We start from the raw sequence: 20,449 nt of genomic DNA on the forward strand, positions 1-20,449 counted from the left end.
GGCGAAAGACACAACCATGCTTAGGAGGCAAGACCAGAGCGTGTTCATCTGGCCGCGGATGGATGAGGCTCGCCCTTGTCAGGGCTGGGGGCACAACCAGCCCACGTTAGGATTCCATGATCTCATTTGTGCTCTATTCTTTGTTCAGTTTTACTGTACTCCAGTAGTTGAATTTAATTTTCTTTACCTTCTTAGCTCTCGGTAAATAGTTTATGTGGGTTGTTTAGTTGTATATATTTTGTTAATTGAACGATTGATTGTGTTTCTATGACTAGGTCCTGTGATAAGAAAAGTAGTTAAATTTTTGTTGGAGGAAATGATTTGGTAGAAGAATGTTACTTTATATCTGTTTTCATTCATTGTTTTTTTTTTAATTCATGTATCAACTTTTTAAACCGATTAATTTTGAAAATGACCTATTCGATCTTATAGAAGTTTTCTAATATCTACCAGGATATATCAAAAAATACTCATAAAAGTTCATCCAAGCAACTAGTATTCTAATTAAATTTGTCGTTCCACTGAAAAAAAATCCATATATTGCACTGCAACGGGAATTTAAACTTAAGATGCATGATTAATTACGTGAAGGGTTTAACTACTACATCATACCCCGAGGGCATATCAATTAGTTGATAAATCTTAGGAGAGAGAGAACTCATTTGTTATGGTGTCTTTCTACATAATTTGTTTAGCTACAGACTCAACTAAAATTTTTGTTTTTGAATTTTACACTTCGCTTAGATATTATCAAAGAAAATTAATTACCAAAGTTAAGCGTTTTAGATTATTAGTGTTAGTGAAATTGTGAAGTGTGAATATCGATCATGCTTGCAAATAAATGGAAACCCTTTTGCTCTCCAACAAGGTCAGCAAAATAGAATTACCAGTCGAAAAAAATAAACACAAATTAAACGCATATCACACTACAAAGACAGGTGATTTACATAGTTCGATAGCTCCTAAACTCCTGGTCCACGACCTATGCTCCTTTGGGTGAATATTCTCAAAATCTACTTTGTTTTCTCCTCTCATGTCAAAATCATCAACAAAGCTAGAATTTTGACAATGAACTCAACAAGATAGCAATAAAATAATAACTTAATTAATTTGTTGTGTTCATGGCCTTTGGACCCCATTTTAAGAGCCTCTTCTATATATTACTTCATCGAGACAGCTTATGGATGTGACACCCATCAAATAGACTACTCTGTCACCATATTGATTCGACATCCTTTTCTGTGTTTACATATTGTGTCTAGTAATCTCCGTTTACTCGGGTCATTTCCTTCCTCCTCTCACTTCCATGCCTAAAGACCTCTGCCTCATCTTCAATATCCTCATCCTCTCTCTGCACTTGGACAAGGTGTAGAGGTCATTTTGATGTGGTGGCCCCCCCAAAAATCGACCTTGAGTGTCATTATTTGTCCTATGGACAACAAGTTTCACTCTCTTTTGAAATCACTATTTCAAAAGTCAGTAACCATCCGTAATTTACCTCCTCCGTATTGGCTCTAGGACGGATTGACGAAGGTGCTGGGAACGAGTGTATTCATCTTTTGCCACCATAGACCATGTACGAAATACCTTTTCACTTATGTTATAAACTCATTAGCATTCCTCAGCATTGGTCAAGTGCAAACAAACACCATGGCAGTTAGCACTTCTTCAGTGTGGTTAGCAACAATGAACAAGGGTGCAATCAGCCAACTTGGGTGCAATTAGCCAAGTTTATATCATAACAGTATCTAACCCTAAGTCCATAACATTGTAAACTTGCTGACTTATAATCAAATTGCACTGTCAAGGCCCAATACAATTATATCAAAGTGACAATTATGTTTTACCCGTTCTGTCAAGATAAAAAAATTCGTTCTTCAAAATGCAATTATAAGTCCTACAATGAACAAAATGTCAAGATAACAAATCTAGAACAATAAATGCATGATCTTTAATTGTAAATGTCAAAGCACAAATGTTCCACGTTAGGTCTAGGTCTCATCGTGCTACTTAGAAACCAGTTCACCTGCCAAATTGTTCATTGCAACAAAGGGTGAGCTTGAAAATCAACTCTGGTGAGCTTCAAAAATCAACCTAGATGTTGTAATAGTCTGCATACTTTGACTTCACATGCTTTCCATTTCAAGCACTAGAAAACCATTCTATGCTATTTTTTTAACAAATCCAAGGTCGCAATCGTATATAAGATTTTTCTATGCTCCACTTATTTTCGTGTTCACCTGCTAAGTTAGCAGCCAAAGCATGATGATGAAGAAGAAGATGATTGTTAAGTTGCTAGAGCAAGTCCCAGTGAAAGAGCTTCTGCAAATTCTTGGAGGAGATAATAGCTCTTGAGCTTCAAAAACCAGGAGCAGTTGGGTTCAGAAAAGATCCTACAAAAGCTTCAATCTGACACATATTTCAGACCGCAGGAACTAAAAAGTGAAAGAAATGACTTAAAAGATCGAGATAAAGAAAGTCATTGTACCTCTAAATCTTGTTCAGTTTGTTCAAGAGCTGTCTCACGTCCTGCATGAAGACAATCACCAACTCCAGAAGCAGTAGTAATTTGAGAACCAGGGTAGAAATCAATTGGATACTGGAAAGATGAATGGTCTGGTCTGACAACATTGGAGGCATAACTCTCCCCGAGACAGCATAGATCATTTAGTTCAAGAAACGAATCAGCAGAGAGGTCTGATAGTATAAGATTACACATTTCATCATTGTTGAAGGCAGCATCAGACTGACAAATGTTGCCTGAAGTTTCTTCACTGACACCAGGCAGAATGGTTGGATCAAGCATATCGGACACCTGCAACGGAGCCACTATCATGACAAATTATTCAGAAACAATCGTTACAAAATTAGTAAGGCTACAGACAATTAATACCTCAGAAAGACCATTTTCTAAATGAAAATACGGGGAAGCAAGGATATCTGCAAGATGCTCCAATGAAATTCCATCAGACTCATAATGATTGGCATTGAAAGATACTTCACCAACAGTAGAAGCTCTAGATTCTTGGCAAAAAGAATCCATTGTTGCATTTTGATTGTCAAATGTTTTCAGACTCGGACTAGATACAAGAGGGAAAGAGGACAAATCCACAGCCATGTCATCTTCCCAATCCGCTTCATTAAATGGTGCACCATACTGTTCTCCGACTTTAGGGCCTGGACCACTTTTTTGGAAGATTTTACAGAGTACATACGCATCCTGTTGTACAACATCAGGGCAAGATGATCAGCATATGCACTGTGATTAAAAGAAAAGACATACTAAAATAGTGACGAGCTTTGTCAAACATCTGGCTGAATCTTCAAAGAGGCATGAGCTTTGTCAACAATAGAGAAACATTGAATGCCATAAACAATTTACAAATCAAAAGCAGGAGAAAGAATAAAAGCAAGCTTTGATGAGTTCCAGCTTTTTGATGATAGCTAATGAATCTCTTGACATAATGAGCTGTTTATAAGACAACAATTAGGACTTCCTTAATCATGTTGTAAAATTTCCTATGTTCTCCTTTTACTTCCACACACATGAACCCCGATTATTCACCTTTAGTCATATTGGTGTAATTTGAGATGCCATACTATCTTAATCTACTTTTTCTCATTTTATAGTTGTTGACTGTATGTATCACCTAACTAGAGATAATTAGTTCTTACTTTATGTCTAATATTAGTGTCCCCACATATCCATTTCGATTTTCTCATTTGCGACCTTTTTATGTGGTCTTTCAAAACATCCAAAACTCAATCCATAACTAGTACAAAAATGTTTAAGTGGGCTATGCTCACTGCTGATACTCTAATAACTTCACTTAACAAGATCATATCCCCTATTCAAGAGAAGAGTTGCAACGATTTTTGGAAATTTCTTCAGAATCCTTATGGACATATTCTTTTACTAAAAAATTACAAGTAAAAAGAACTGAGACGTGCAAAAACATCCAAAACAAAAACAAGGATTTACATATTAGTAGTATTATCTTAAAATCAAATTGTGATGATTCCAGGTAGACAATCACAACTTAAAGGTTGACAGAAAAGGGTTGTGAACACAAATGACTACTAGTAGACACTAGGCAAGACAACATCAAAATTCAAAAAACTATCAACAATAATTAAGCACTTGCACATATATGACAATAATGATAAAAAATCAATATAAATAACTTTAATAAAAAAAACCATTCAAAAAGGAACATAATTGCTGAGATCATGACAATCCCTATGCAGAAAGCTTCGGGAAGAGTGAAGAATAAGACAAGAGGTATGTTCTTCCCCAATAATGCAAGCATAAAATAACCTTAAACACTTAATGTAATTAAATTGCAATAGGATAACTTGTACCAAGAAGCCCATTTTTTTACTAAGATAATGTGAACAAGTCATCTAAAATTCCAAAACGAGAATTAAACATTAACCTGTGAGAATCCACTATCAGCCAAACTCTTGTCTTGCAACCTGTACTCATACATCACCCAGTTGGTCCTATCACCATTTGGCGCCTTGCCTACATGGAAGATTAGAGTTTTCTTCATGCCTATGTCACAAGACTTGTGATTAATGGGTCTATCTTTTCCAGTGATTTTCCAGTACCCAATATCAGTAATACGGTTTGCTCTTGATCCATTAAGATGTTTCCTAGCTCGAGGGCAAAAGAAGTACCATTCAAGATCTTTGCTGTGAAATTGTGCCTTTGCTGCAGCAAGAAAAGAGATGACTCTAAGCAAGATTACACTGAGATAAGAGACGTAGAAGGAACTTTATACACTAAACTGTTTTTAGCACATACAACAGAAAAGAAACCTAATACCGTATATGATAAACTTATAACAAAATTATTTGTCCTATTCAAATTAGTAAAATTGCTTAGTTAAACCTTGGGCACCATGGACATCAAAAGTAACTGAAGAAGATTCCTGTGCTCATGGCATTATGCCATCCATAATGCAAATTTGTAGATGTCAAAAGAACATAGAGAATTTTCTAACCATCATAAAGGATCATAGAAAATGCGGGCATGCAAATGTCACAAAATGATTTAAAAAAAACATCATGAAAACTGCCATAGAGAAAAATAATAAGTACCTGGAAGATCCCAAGGAGCATATTTATACAGTTCAATCTCAGAAATAGCCTCAAAGAGAAAGGATTTCCCCATTATTTTCCTCTTCAGGTAGTAACATACAAGCTCAACATCAGTTGGATGAAAGCGAAAGCCCAGCGGGAGGGATGACATGGACATCATAACTTAAACAAATTCTCAATCTCAGTTCTAAAAAGAGTGACAAAATCAATTTTAGACCATATTAAGAGAAAAATAAACTTAAACTACATGTATCAAAATTATTATCAAATATGATGGTAGTAACCTTCAAGACTTGGAACAAAATCCCTTAGATGGAATTTCACAATCACTTGGAGTTTAAACTAAGTTCCAAGAAAAAATAAACCTTCCGCAATATTTTATCAAGTCCAGTGCCGAAACAAGATTCGATTGGAACACCAGAACCAACAACCACATATGAACCAAAAGTCACACCAAAGAAACCATGGGTTATCCTTTCTGATGTCAAAAGACATTTCAAATGCAAACTAAACCTGTAAAAAACAATTTAAGATTACAAGAAATTCATATGGAAATAATCCTACATCAATTAATAACAATAGAGAAGTTCTTAAACATAGTTTGTGTATATGTCAACACAGAAGACAAGACAAAGCTATAATAATAAAATAAACAATTATTTTAAAAGAATCATAAAATAACAGAGGCATGCCATGGATAACTGAACCTACACTAGAATCATTAGCTATGGATTCATCGGTGGTTAAACAATAAACCAGAATATTTCTATAAATTATTAAGCAAACATGGCTTGATAATGATGATGAAGTAGGTGACAAAGTGAGCTCAAATGAAATGCTCCAATTGCAAAACTGATAACCAATACAGAATTCTAGATATTTGCTAACCACAAGGAAAATAAACAAATAAAAAAGAACAGAGTGATGACTACATATTACATGTAAAGAAGGCTATGAAGAAATAAGGCATCATTAAAAAACAACAATTTGCTGGATAAACCATGCATATAAAGAAGTAAGAATCCGCCAACCTAATTTCATTATGAAACAAAAATCCAAATAATCTGAGATCTAATCCTTTCATGGCTCAATGAAATGATTTTAAGGAGCGATTCAAATCTCATTTCGGTAAAAAGAAAAACTACACAATAAAGTGATCAATGTCCAACTAGATATAAGAATTAGTTAGTTCCTGAAATTTTATATGTAAAACATGAGGTTGATTGATGCGGGAGGTAACCAGAGGGTGACACGTGGTTAAGGAGATCAATAGTCCTGCTGAGGTGGTGGTCAAGTCCAAGTCTTGTTGAGGTGGCGGTCAAAGGCAATAGAGAGTCGTTCCTCGATTTTGCATCCTCCAATGACTTTCTATCGGTTTGACTCCCCATCGCTCCAGATCAGGGTCACCCCCGGATCCATGCAGGCCCGACTCCAAGCAACCCCAACTAACCTGAACAACACACCCGACTACTAGCAATTATGGTGAAAAATTGTTGCTCATTGAAGATACGGACAACGTAGTTGTTGCTACCTGAAGATACGGACAACGTAGACCATTTAATCCAGGGAAAGGTGGGCAACATAGCCATTTATTTCATAAAACATGGATAATACCAAGGTGGATCTCGGAGCACGTGGAGCATAGCCACAACTCTATAAAAGGTAATCCGATCCTATGGGTTTGTACACGCGCACACATCTAAAATCCTAATACTCCTATTCTTCTTGTCTCTTCTTCTGTCGAAAACTTACTTGAGTGCTAGAGTGGCTGCGCTGGGAACTCCCCGACCGTCATTCTAACCCTCTCTCTTTCGTCTTCTATCGTCCAAGCTCCGGTAGATCTCTCCATTAATCCTCGTTGTTGCTAGGTTATCGGCGACCAAGTCAACATTCATGCCTATGCACTGGTGGCTCGTTCGTCGACGTTCTCAGGCACGATCAAATTGGCACCATCTGTGACCAAAACTGAGACGTTGAGATGGATGACACCAGAGACATAACGTCATCACCATGGCAATGGATAATTTCGACAAGTTGGTTGTTGCGACGATGCAGGCAGTGTTGCAAGCACAGCCCCAACAATCAACATCGCCTGTGCCCAACCCTCCAACTAATATACTGCCCAATCGATAGGAGTGCCACAGGTGCCTCATCATAGGCCGACCCGGCCTGCGCTCCCCACTCAAATCGATACATCAACGGTGAGGGAGCTTTCCTTGGAATCTTCTGGAGAAATCCCACATCGGGACCCTCTGAAGAGAAAAGCTTCCATATCTAGCGGAGCAAAGGTCCCCCGAGGCCCTCCATTTTCAAGGGCATCCTTAAAGATGACCTACCCCAACACTTTCGAGAATCGTAGATCCGGGAATACAATGGAACAACTGACCCTAAAAACCACATATGCAAGTTTAAGAATGCCTCCCTACTTAATCAATACACAAATGACATCAAGTGTCGAGTCTTCTTGACGACTCTCTCGGGCGAGGTAGTCCAAACATCTCCCCACTTCCTCTATTCAAGCTTATGAGGAGTTCAAGGTTGTGTTTATGCAGTACTTTGCCACTGGCCGGAGGTATCAAAAAAACTTCGCATGACCTATTCGCTCTTAAGAAAAATCCCAAGGAACCTTTGAAGTACCTACAACGGTTCAATCAGATGGTCACGGATGCTCCCCTAGTCCCCCCGAACGTGCAAGCCAGTGCCTTCTCACAAGACTTAACAGAAGAAGCCCATAGTTGATTTCGACAATCTACAGGCCCGGGCACTTAATTATGTTCAAGTGGAGGAAGTTCAAACTACGAAGAGAAAGGAAGCACGAACTCCTATCTCTGCCCCTACTCAACTAAACCGCAAAGTCCCCCGTCTTCCTTTATGAAGTAGGGAATTCACAAACTAGAAAAGGGAAAAAGTAGTACAGATAGTAGAGGTTGCTCTGGTCTTCGCGTCCGAGCTGGGTCGAGAGCCTCCTAAGGCGGATCGGTATTGCGCCTATAACCAATCAGAAACCCACTCTACTCGGGAATGTCAACAGTATGCGAGAGAGTTACGACGGGTGGTAGACCAAAGAAAGGCCAATCGGAGCTGGCTAAGTAAAAGATCTCCCGAGCCCTACAACCGTCGTCGTCATCCCGACCGCGAGGCTGATATTGATCATCCCTCAGATCAACGCTCCCACTCTCCCCCCAAGAGCCTCTAGGGCTCCTCTCGATCTCGTCGGGAAGCGGATCAGGAGAAGGATAAAGATAAAAAAAGATAAGGCAAAATTGATTCTCGAGGGACTATAAACATGATTTCTAGAGGCGCAACTAATGGAGATTCCACTCGAGCCTGAAAGACTCATGGTAGAAGATTGGAAAGTTATACAATTAGTACTAGTTGGGAAAAGGAAAGGATCCTTCAATTTGCTTCGAGCCCAAGAATTTAGAAGAGATAGAGACCCCTGTGATGATGCCTTAGTGATCAAGGCTTTCATCGCCAACTGCAAGGTGAAAAGAGTGTTCGTGGATACGGGCAGCTTTGTCAACATTATTTTCAAAAAGACCTTCGATCAAATGCAGCTAGATGGGGAGAACCTTCATCCTTTACATACCTCCCTCTATGGATTCACAGGGTATGAAGGCAACTCCTGGGCCAAATTGACCTCTCCCTTTCTCTAGGAGAGGAATCTCTGATGAGGACTCGGTAGACGCCCTTCATTGTCATGAACACAGCCTCCGCTTATAACATTATACTTGGGAGGTCGACACTAAGTGCTTTTCAAGCAGCAGTCTCCACTTTTTATCAGAAAATTGTCCAAGTGGGAAGCTAGGTCTAGGAAGTAAAAGAGGATCAGACGGTGATAAAAAAATGGTATGTTAATGTGATCCAGACCGACTCACGTAAGGATCACCGGACTCAAGATACAAGGCATCCAAGGCACACCAGTACCCCAGTGGATAGAAGATTGTCACGAGGATGTGCAAATACATCCTAACCGATCAGGAGGGACCACCCGAGTAGTTGTAAATCTCCTCTCGGAGCTCAAACAGGAATTAATTACATATCTCTCACGCAACCACGACGTCTTCATCTAGTCATCAAAAGATATTACAAGCAGTTCTAGACTGTGATGGTTCATCAGCTAAACACGCTTCCAGATGTTCGACCCGTTCGAAATAAGAAGCGAAATTTCTTGCCAGAGTAGAACCAAGGCTGAAATTAACAAGTTAATAAAAGTTGGGCATATACGAGAGGTTCAATTCCCAACTTGGCTCACCAACGTAGTGTTGGTGTCTAAGTCAGGGGTAAGTAGAGAGTTTACATAAACTTTTGAGACCTTAACAAGGTTTGCATGAAGGATTGCTATCCTCTACCCACATCAATCAGTTTGTAGATTCAACCTTCGGTTGTGAACTCATATGAATGTTGAACGCCTATCAAGGCTATCATCAAATTCCCCTAGCTTTCGAGGATCAAGAAAAGGTCAATTTCATTACCGCTAACGAGATATTTTGTTATACTGCCATGTCATTCGACCTCAAAAATGTAGGGGCAACTTATCAATGACTTATGTATTTGGTCTTCAGGCACCAAATCGGAAGAAATATCGAGGTGTACGTGGACAACATTCTAATCAAAACCGTCTGATCAGACTTTGATCTCGGATATTGAGGAGACATGTCGTACGCTGAGACAATACGAGCTCAAGTTTAATCTCAATAAGTGTCTCTTTGGAGTCAGGAGCGGGAAAATTCTCGGGTACATCTTAACCGAGCGGAAAATTGAAGCAACCCCTAGAAGGTCCAGGCTCTCCAAAATATGCCGCCTCCATGTAATCTCAGAGAAGCATAGCATTTGTTCGGTCGCATCATAGTGCTCTCCCGATTCATCTCCCGCTCGGCTGACCGGAGTTTACTCTTTTTAAAGATGTTGAAGAGAGCTTCCAAATTTAAGTGGAATGCAAAATGCGATGAGGTGTTTGCCGAGTTAAAGGAATATTTGTCCCGCCTACCACTCCTCTCCAAGCCATATTGGTGTCCGAGGGAACAGTCGCCACGGTCTTGCTCCGCCAAGAGGACAACATACAACACCCCATTTATTTTCAAAACCACCTGAAGGATGTTGATAGCAGATACACAAATCTAGAGAAGTTGGCTCTTGGATTGGCCCTCGCCGCTCATCGACTAAGGCCATATTTCCTAGCTCATCCAATCACAGTCCTTACCAATAGTCGGGTGCTAACGAATCCAAAAGCCTTTGGAAGACTGATCAAGTAGACCACCGAGTTGAGCGAGTATGATATCCAATATCAGCCGAGGACGACCATCAAATCTCAAGCCTTGGCAAATTTCCTAACTAAAGTTCCCGACCTCGAAGCCGATGAAACATGAAAAATTTATGTGGATGGTTCATTCACTCAGCAATACAACATAGTCGGGATATTATTAATATCCTCTCAGAAGACGTACTCCAACTCTCTGTCCGGCTCAACTTTCGAGCATCCAACAATTAAGTTGAGTATGAAGCCTTGCTTGCGAGACTTCAAACAACCAAGCATGTCGGGGCTTCCCGAGTTATCATTTACTCAGACTCCCAATTAATCGCTTAGCAACTAAAGGGAAGCTTTGAGAAAAAAAATGATCGATTGCGCCACTACGCAGACATTTTCGAGAAGTTGAAAGTTGACTTCCAAGAGGTTACTCTATAAAAAATTCCCCAAGTGGAGAATCAAAAGGTGGATGAGCTGGCCAAACTTACCAGCGTACTTGCGACTTGGAACCCGGAAGACTCGATGTCACAGGTTTTCCTGGTTTCATAAATCAATCAAGTACCAAGCTGGGATCAACCCGCCGACTGACGGACACCCCTCATTGCTTTCCTCTAACACGAGACTCTACCCACCGATCCAGTGTAGGGCCAGCTACTCAAGAGAAGGGCTCCTCGATTCACTCTCATCGATGATCAACTGTACTGACGAGCCTTTTCGTGCAACGAGCTGACAGAAGTGATCAACCAAGAGATAATTCAGGGGCTCAAAATCAAACTGGACCATGTTAAAGGTAGTTGGGTGCATGAACTGCTAAACTATCCCTCGGGAGAGCACATAGATAACTCCCTTTCATCTCTTCTACAACAGAGAAGTTGTTCCCCCAATGGAAGTGGACGAAGAATCTACTCAGAGAAGCACCTATGGGCAGGATAACTCCGATCAGAGACTCCTCGACCTTGACTTGATCACAGAAACCAAGAAAAAGCAACCGCCCGACTCGTCGGCTAACGACAAAGGATGTGTTGAACCTACAACAAGCAGGTCATCCCTCGCGCCTTCCAAGTCGGGGACCTGGTCTAAAAAAAGGTTAAGCCTGTTAGCAACGTCAATAAGATAGAACAATGGAGAGAACTTTATCAGGTGATTCGCAAGCTAAGTTTCGGAGCATATTACTTATAAGACTTAGGCGGCAAGAAATTAGATCAACCGTGGAACGCAAATCACTTGTAGTCATATTCTTCCTAAGCAGCTCGTGTATCCTTCAGTTATCTTTTAAGCATTATTTCAACTTTGTACTTCCCCTCTTTTGATCAACGAAATGCCATAGTCGAGATCTAGGTTGTGATATTAAGCTTCCCTTCGCGCAAAGTCAAGCGCATATCATATCGCCCGTGTCCTTTTCATGGCCCAAACTCCCCCGAATTGGATATAATCAGAGTCGAGATCCAGGCTACGATATTAACCTCCCCTTCGTATAAGGGTCGAGCGTATATCATATCGCCCGTATCTTTTTCAGAGCTCAAACTCCCCCGACTCGAACATAGATGAGGTCGAGAATTAGGTTGCGATATCAACCTCCCCGTCGAGCACATTAGGGCAAAAACTCCATCGACTCAACATAGTCGGGGTAGAGATCCAAGATGTGGTATCAACCTCTCCTTCATGTGAGGGTCAAGCGCATATCGTATCGTCATCCTTTTCAGGGCCCAAACTCTATTGACTTGGACATAATCGAGATAGAGATCCAGGCTTCGGTATCAACCACCCCTTCGTGCGAGGGTTAAACGCATATCATATCATCCATGTCCTTTTCAGGGCCCAAATTCTTTCGACTCAGACATAGTCGAGGTTGAAATCCAGGCTGCAGTGTCAACCTCTCCTTCGTACAAGAGTTGAGCGCATATCGTATCGTCCATGTACTTTTTAGGGTCGAAACTCCCCAATATAGTCAAGGTCGAGATCTAGACTACGATGTCAACCTCGCCTTCGAACAAGGGTCAAGATCAACAGTGGAACAGGACAAGACTCAATACAGCCCAATCTAGGGCTCAACATCCCTCGTAGCCGAGATGGTGTTTATCTTCTCCGAGGTTAATCTCTCGGGGAACTCCCTTAGGCTTCGTCAATAACAAACAAATTTTTCATTAAGACTAAAAGTTATTAAGACGTCAGAAGAGAGACAATAAGACTCCCAAAAGACATTTCATTATATTCAAAGGTTAATTACAAGAAGGGGATGCTACGTCAAAAAAGCAATAATATTAAGTCTACTATAAATCTTTTTTGGGGATGTTGAATCTTCGACAAGATGATAGTGGAGGAGGTGAGTCGGTAGGAACGGTCATGTTTTCTAGCAGCTGCTTCACTACCCCTTCCATGACGTGTAAAACCATTCGGACCAAGCGAGTGTCGACTAGGTCATAGAATTCCACGAAATGCACGAATTCTTTCTTCTTGATGGCTAACGTTCGTGGAGTTCGACCATTTTGAATTCTAGTTGACCTCTCTAGCCATTTGCAGCTCGGACTTAGAGGCTTCTAAGGCTTTAACTTTAGTCTTAGCTGCCTCCACCTCAGTACGGGTAGACTCTAACTCACGTAGTCGAGTCTCTGCCAAGGTTTGGGTCGATTCGGCCTCCTACCTAGTAGCTTCCAGCTCCACCTTCAAAAGCCCAAATTCAGCCCGGCTAGCCTCCAATTCGGCCTTGGCTACTCTTGCTTTTGCCTTGGCCGTTGTTGCTTCCTCCTTAGCCACCTCCAGCTCTGTCTTTTGTGCCTCCAATGCAGCCTTTGGCTCTCCTATCTCTTACCGCTGCTTCTTCCTCCTTGACATTAACTTCTTATTCTCGACTTTAAAGGATGCCACCTCCTTCTTCACCAGGTCGAGGTCATGCGCCTCCTGGAGTTTCTCTGTCATCCTCTATGCTAAGGTTCCCATCAGTCGGTTGATCTATGATAAGCATGTTTATCTTCAAAAACATGAATGTATTGCTCAAATTATTCTGGAGAAAATAGCAACACCAGATGTGGTGGAAGTAACATGCTTGGAACCTACAGAAAGAGGAGAGCAAGGGTTCGGATCCACTACAAATCTAGCATACCCCTCTGAAGCTCCCTTGCCCAAAGTACGCACAGAAGAAAAAAGTCATCCTAAATGTCCAGGATGTGCATACTGCCATGATGGTGAAGAAACAGCAGAGCCATATGAGTTCTATGTAGCCCCCTCACCAGGCTACATTGATGACCGTGAATATATAGAATACATGCCCTCATGTCATCAAAAGAATACAGAACCGGCTCCAAAGGAAAAACAAACATTTGATGAAATCCTTGAAGAATGCCAACAATTTCATCAAGAATATGATTGGCTGCGAAGACGAGCTATGGTATCTGAAGATGACCCTATGGAAATAGCTATTTCTGAGACAAGACGCACCCTAAGGCGGTCCCGGGATTATCGGCATGAGTTACAACAACAGCTTAATGCTCTGACCCCTTCCTCTTCTACCAACCACTTTTGCATGGCTATTGCTAGTGATACTGACGATGACTATATTAGTTATCTGCAAGCCTTGCAGGATTTTTCTCCTTCACCTGTTCCTAATAATGAAGAATTTACTAATCCTTTTGCGAAAGGTGGTGGAGTGCATATCATTGCAGGTGGCACCGTAGCAGAAGACGCAGAAGACACTATGCGGGAAGAAGAAGATTGGATTACTGATTATCCAAAACTCAAAGCCCTTACAGAGCAAATCTATTCAACAGAGGCAGTCTCACAATATAGGCCTCCAATGGACACAACGATGAACCCTGTCAGATATCCCCCAACAAACAGGGCAAAATCAGAACCTGTTAGTATTGTTCCCCCAATTGAACCGAGAAAAGGGAAGCACTTTAAAGGCAGGGATACATCTGAATGGTGGAATCTACCGTCAGCACATCAACAGACTGGCGCCATCTTAACCCTGCCTACACAGCTTGGTAAAGTAGAGGATGTATTTTTAAGATGGGAAGGCATTACTAAAAATATGGTTGCTTTGCAGAATTTCACAGACAACCAGGACAAGGCCGATTTTATTGAAAATCTTTTAGGAGAATCAGAAAGGCTGACCTGGATTCAATGGCGGATGGCCTACCCAGAAGAATATCAAGAATTGGTAAATTCGGCTGAAGGAAGAAATGGTACCCAAAACATATTATCTCAAATAAGAAGGGTATTTATTTTAGAAGATCCTTTTCAAGGTTCTACAGATATGCAAGATAATGCCTATAGGGACCTTGAAAAAATATCATGCTCCCATATTAAAGATATTCTTCCATTTATGAATGATTATATGAATTTAGCTGCAAAAACTGGAAGGTTGTTCACTGGTTCAGAATTATCTGAGAAATTCTGACTAAAATTACCAGGTGACCTCGGTAGAAGAATTAAAGCTGCATTTGAAGAAAAATACCAAGAAAATACAATAGGAGTTCACCCAAGGGTCCTTTTTGCATACAAATACCTGGAGGAAGAATGCAAGAAAGAGGCCTTCAATAGGTCATTAAAAGACCTATCCTTCTGTAATCAGATACCTATACCAGGATATTACCAAAAGAAAGGAAAGTTCGGAGCAAGAAGATCCACCACTTATAAAGGGAAGCCTCATAACTCTCATGCCAGAATTGAGAAGAAGAAACACCTTCTAAAGAAATGCAAGTGTTTTCTATGTGGAGAAGAAGGTCATTTCGCAAGAGACTGCCCCAAAGAATATCGAAACACAAAAAGGGTGACTATGTTTGAAGGCCTTGAGCTTCTAGAAGATTATGAAATAATGTCTGTCCAAGAAGGAGATGAACCTTCTGACGCAATCTATAGCATATCTGAAGGTGAAGATCACCAGGTACTTATGAATTTCAATGAATCTCTATTTGTATTTATAGAGGAGAAAAACTGCTATATGATTGGAAAAGAAAGCGGATGGCAACCCATGGTACGGGTCACCAAAACCCAACACGACTGCAACCACATATGGATGATCAATGATGAAATCTCATACCCATATGAAAGATGCTACTGCTGCAAAAGGATGACGATGCAAAAACACAGAATGCACTGTTCTACATGCAAGATAACATCATGCGGTATGTGTTCAAAACATTACTTTAATGTTACAATTCCTATTCAGCAGAAAGCACCTATTCCATACAACCCTAGTAGCCTTGTTCAAGAGCAGCAGGTATATATTAATTGGGCTGAAGCAGAAATAGCCAGGCTAAAGCAAGAAGTTGAGGCGGCCAAGGCGCTTTCCATTTTGCAGATAGAGCAATTAAAAAGGGAGTTCCAAGGCAGAGAAGAGGAGTTAATACGAAACGCTTCTGCAGATAAACTTGAAGCTGATACTGAAAATGAGGAACTTCGTTTAAAGGTAGACCTTCTTGAACTAGAAAATACTGACCTCAAAAGGCAGATATCTAAAAATCAGAATGAAGAAATTCATCAAGAAGAAGAAGAAGTATACATGTTTGTCACTGAAGGACGAGAAAATGATCTCTCTACTTCTGAAGTAATCTCGTCAAAAAGAAAGACAAATGGCCCTTTTAACTTGGTGGTGGAACTTAGCATGCCCGGAGTGAAAAATTTCAAAGTTAATGCAATATTAGACACCGGAGCAACTACATGCTGCATAGATCAGGCATCCATACCACTTGAGGCCATAGAAGACAATACCTTCATTGTCAATTTCAGCGGAATCAACTCAAAGACAACTGCCAACAAAAAACTAAAATATGGCAGCATGAAGATTGGAGAACACACTTTCAGAATACCTTATACGTATGCTTTCCCCCTAACAATTGGAGGAAATATTACCATGATAATCGGATGTAATTTCATCCGATCTTTATACGGAGGCATTCAGATAGAAGGAGATGAGGTAACTTTCTACAAAAATATAACTACTATAAAAACTCAACAAACTGTTGCTGCAGTATCCACCCTCGAGGAATTGGAGCTTGAAGAAGAAGAGTACAACCAGATTCAAGAACAAATCTGTACATGGCAATCAGGTACTCTACTGCAAGACCTTATAAAAAAACTCACTGATACTGGATACATTGGGGATAACCCCACCAAATATTGGGCCAAAAACAAAATTACATGCAGGCTTGAAATAAAAAATCCAGATCTTATTATTGAAGACAAGCCTCTGAAGCATGTAACTCCTCAGATGCAAAAATCTTTCAGTACTCATATAAGAGCCTTATTAAAGCTAAAGGTAATCCGACAAAGTACAAGCAGACATTGGACTACAGCAATTATTGTCCATTCTGGCACTATAGTTGATCCAGTAACTGGAAAGGAGACAAAGGGGAAAGAGCGTATGGTCTTCAACTACAAGCGTCTCAACGATAATACTTACAAAGACCAATACAGCCTCCCAGACATCAACACTATCATTAACAAGGTTGGCCGAAGCAAGATTTACTCAAAGTTTGATCTTAAAAGTGGTTTTCATCAGGTATCAATGGATCCTGAATCCATCCCTTGGATTGCATTTTGGGTTCCTGATGGACTCTACGAATGGTTAGTCATGCCATTTGGATTAAAAAACGCTCCAGCTGTCTTTCAAAGAAAGATGGACAATTGTTTTAAAGGTACAGAAGATTTTATCGCAGTTTACATTGATGATATTCTGGTTTTTTCCGAATCTGAGCAGGAGCATCGAAATCATTTAAAGATTCTATTAGATATCTGCAAGAAGAATGGGTTAATACTGAGCGCAACAAAAATGAAGCTTGGAAGCCCAACTATTGAATTTCTTGGTGCAACAATAGGAGGATCAAAAATTAAGCTTCAAGCCCACATTATTACAAGAATAGCTGATTTCAGTGATCGTGAACTGCAGACAACCAAAGGGCTTCGCTCATGGCTGGGCCTCCTTAATTATGCCAGATCTTATATTCCTAACCTAGGAAAAATCTTGGGCCCATTATACTCTAAAACAAGTCCAAATGGTGAGAAAAGGATGAATTCACAAGATTGGGCTTTAGTGCGCAAGGTCAAAGCAATGATAAAAGAGCTGCCTGATCTAACTATAACACCGGCCCAGTGTTATATGCTTATTGAAACTGACGGTGGGGTGGCATATGTAAATGGAAACTCCAGAAACATGATTCAATGGTAGAGGAAAAAATCTGCGCTTATGCAAGTGGCAAGTTCTCACCCCCAAAATCCACCATAGACGCCGAAATTCATGTTGTTATGAATAGCTTAAACAGTTTCAAAATTTACTATCTGGACAAAGAGGAGCTTTTAATCAGGACTGATTGCCAAGCCATTATTAGCTTCTTTAATAAATCTGCGCAAAATAAGCCATCTCGAGTACGATGGATAGCTTTTACAGATTTCATTACTGGCCTAGGCATTCCCGTCCAATTTCAACATATTAAAGGTAAAGACAATCTTCTTGCTGACGCCCTATCCCGATTACTTTGTGTCCTTACAGGCCCATGGACTCATACGGAGAAGGATCTTCTAATGCTGACCCAAATGGAGGAGACCTTGAAGCAACTCAACTCCAAGCCAAATACAACAGCATCCCGGCACCTAGCGGGCCTTATCATCTCTTGGAGCAGTACGAAGAACTGGCCCGATCCAGCGAAACCCGGATCCTCCATCCAGAGGAACATGATAAAAGAGCCCACATGGAAGATATTGAATGGACAGCCTCAAGAAATGTCATTAATAGCATCAGGGAGTTGGAACTCATTTGCAGAGTCAAGGAAAGTGACTTTAAGGCCAGGAGCACCAGAAACGAGGCCTTTACTTTAAAGATGCATTTCCAGCTGTAACCAACACCAGAATTGAATTATTGGAGGCTTTTCTGAAGATGCAAAGCACGCTCCAGCACATCAACGACACACCACCATAATTAAAGGAAGCATGGTGAGCCCGCAAATCCAAAAACACTTTATCTTTTAATGGATTGAGCCCCGGGGAGCCGTCCATTTGTCCAAAAGGATAAAAGTGCTGAGTCAGTTTGTCCTGTAAAGTAAGCAATAATGGTAGAGCATCTACTTTAGAGTCTGTAGCAAATCTATAGTGGGTACAAGAGATAAGAATCGGCTGAATGATGATGGGGCCCAATGTGCACCTAGTTCACCAATGAAAACTCTATAAAACCCATGACTCTCTCAAATGCAGGACACACGGCACATCTTGCTACAAGTCCTACTTTGAGAAGCACCTAAGCTTGTAAGTTTCTTACTTCAGTTCTTAATCTTAAGTCCAGTCTTGTATAATTTCTAGTTCTTTTATACATTATCTGTGACCCCAAGTAACTAGAATAGCACACCAACTGCTAGTAATTAAGTTGATAAGTTGTTGCTCGTTAAAGATACGGACAACGTAGTCGTTGCTCCTCAAAGAACGTGAGAAACGCCGACCGTTTAATTTAAGAAATGTGGACAACGTAGTCATTTATTTCATAAAACATGTATAACGTTAGCGTGGATCTTGGAGCACATAGAGCATAGTCACAACTCTATAAAAGGTGATCTAATTCTACGGGTGCAGGTACGCGCATACGCATGAAAAACCCTAAAACTCCTATTTTTCCTTTCTCCTCCTCTATCAAAAATTTAATTTTTCCTTTCTCCTCCTCTATCAAAAATTTACATGAGCGTCTGAACTCCTCGGCCATCATTCTAACCCTCTCTCTTTCATCTTCTCTCATTCAAGCTTCTGCAGATCTCTCCATTAATCCTCACTGTTGCTAGGTGATCGGCGACCAAGTCATGCACCAGTGGCTTGTTCGTCCGTGTTCTAGATAGGATGACTGATGGAATTACTTATATGTCAACTTAAAAAGAAACTCTAATTTGGCTGAGCATGACCACATGAATCACGCATATTGTTTAAAGTCACAGTCTGCGTAAGCAAACCATGTACATCCAGATTCAGAAGCAACGTTCAACACAACTCAAAAAACAAAATTCATCAATAACGCTGATCAAGAAATGTTCAAACAAATATAAGCAAGCAACATCACTTTTGCAAGAAAGACGATGATTGTTAATCAAAGACCATACAACTTAAAATGAACTCTGGCAGGATTGATGCAGCGGGAAGGAGTGATAGAAAAATCTCACTCTGCGTCCGTATCAGATCCAAATACATAAAATAAAACAAAGAATCAAGTGAAATAATTGGATATCCGACAGGATCAGACCACAATCATACCATCCAAACCCTAATTCAGCTCCGAACATCCTAAATAAAGACCGATGAAGGAGAACAGAGCACGGGTAGATCAAGGGAGCAGGAAAACGAATCCTGGAAGGGGAAATGAGTAGGAGAGAAAGACTTACAGGAAGAGGGGTGAGGAGTCGAGGAGGCCGCGCCGCCGCTCAGGAGTCGAAACCTGATGAGCCAGCCAAAAAGTTGGCGAATTGTTGCAGCGGGGTTTGTAGTGGCATTTATAGGCAGGGGACGGGAGTGACTGGACGAAGGAAATGGAATGCGGAGCTTGGCTTCCTCTGCAATCCTCGTCTTGCGTCATCAGTCAGGACAAATCCAGTCCGCAAACTAACTTTAACAAATAAAAGTGCAGGTGAGTCCTTTAGTTTTTAAAAATATCATTCTTTATAGTAATGGTGTATGTCCTATTGGCATCGGATAAATTCAAAAAATATAAATGAGCAATGACGATGACTTAATGGTATGAGAGACTGATTTTTTCGTCAAAGATACCTGAATGAGCCTGTTCATTTATTAGTGAAATGGATTGTATCTTTTGTGACAAAAAAGTGAATATATTCGTCCTCAGTGTATTTGTTAATTCGTCTTAAGATCAATATGAAGGAGGTAAATCATGGACGGTTACTAACCTTTGGAATAGTAACTAGCATATAAGAGAGATATTTACCTCGACTTTATTTAATAAGCTGAAAGATGGGTTATATCCTACTTGTTTAATAAGGGGGCTACAGTCCATCCCATTAATAAATAGGCAGGGTTTCACTTGATTCAAAAGATTTTAAATAAGAAGATCTAGTCTTTGTTATGGACTATTTGAATGTCATAGATATTTATCTCCGTTAGTTATCGAATAAATTC

At 40.4% G+C, this 20,449-nt stretch overlaps 1 protein-coding gene across 4 annotated transcripts; it reads right to left on the reverse strand.

The window, feature by feature from the left end:
* Positions 1 to 1,775: 1,775 nt before the first annotated feature.
* LOC122002765 (NAC domain-containing protein 53-like) lies at positions 1,776 to 19,848 on the reverse strand. 4 transcript variants are annotated; one of them, XM_042558072.1, is made up of 7 exons: positions 19,702 to 19,848; positions 5,388 to 5,616; positions 5,104 to 5,290; positions 4,437 to 4,714; positions 2,894 to 3,220; positions 2,489 to 2,815; positions 1,776 to 2,402 (listed from the first exon to the last, which is right to left on the reverse strand). In XM_042558072.1, the coding sequence occupies exons 3-7, from the start codon at positions 5,261 to 5,263 to the stop codon at positions 2,394 to 2,396; spliced, it is 1,101 nt and encodes a 366-aa protein (XP_042414006.1). In that variant the 5' UTR covers positions 5,264 to 5,290; positions 5,388 to 5,616; positions 19,702 to 19,848; the 3' UTR covers positions 1,776 to 2,393. The 4 variants fall into 4 exon arrangements, with proteins under 4 accessions (XP_042414006.1, XP_042414007.1, XP_042414005.1 ...); XM_042558070.1 differs by having other exon boundaries at positions 1,778 to 2,409; XM_042558073.1 differs by lacking the exons at positions 5,388 to 5,616; positions 19,702 to 19,848 and having other exon boundaries at positions 1,776 to 2,409; positions 4,437 to 4,525; positions 4,612 to 4,714; positions 5,104 to 5,275.
* Positions 19,849 to 20,449: the final 601 nt, after the last annotated feature.

The sequence above is a fragment of the Zingiber officinale genome, chromosome 7A (genome assembly GCF_018446385.1).
Source record: "Zingiber officinale cultivar Zhangliang chromosome 7A, Zo_v1.1, whole genome shotgun sequence".
In the NCBI taxonomy this organism is placed as follows: Eukaryota; Viridiplantae; Streptophyta; class Magnoliopsida; order Zingiberales; family Zingiberaceae; genus Zingiber; species Zingiber officinale.

What these genes read in the sequence shown, in the direction of transcription:
- LOC122002765 (XM_042558071.1), bottom strand. Translation starts at nt 5,263, where the DNA reads ATGATGTCCATGTCATCCCTCCCGCTGGGCTTTCGCTTTCATCCAACT. An exon ending in CTGATAGTGGATTCTCACAG is followed by an intron (nt 3,221 to 4,436) that starts GTTAATGTTTAA and finishes GTTGTACAACAG; the next exon opens with GATGCGTATGTACTCTGTAA. An exon ending in AAACTGAACAAGATTTAGAG is followed by an intron (nt 2,410 to 2,488) that starts GTACAATGACTT and finishes AATATGTGTCAG; the next exon opens with ATTGAAGCTTTTGTAGGATC.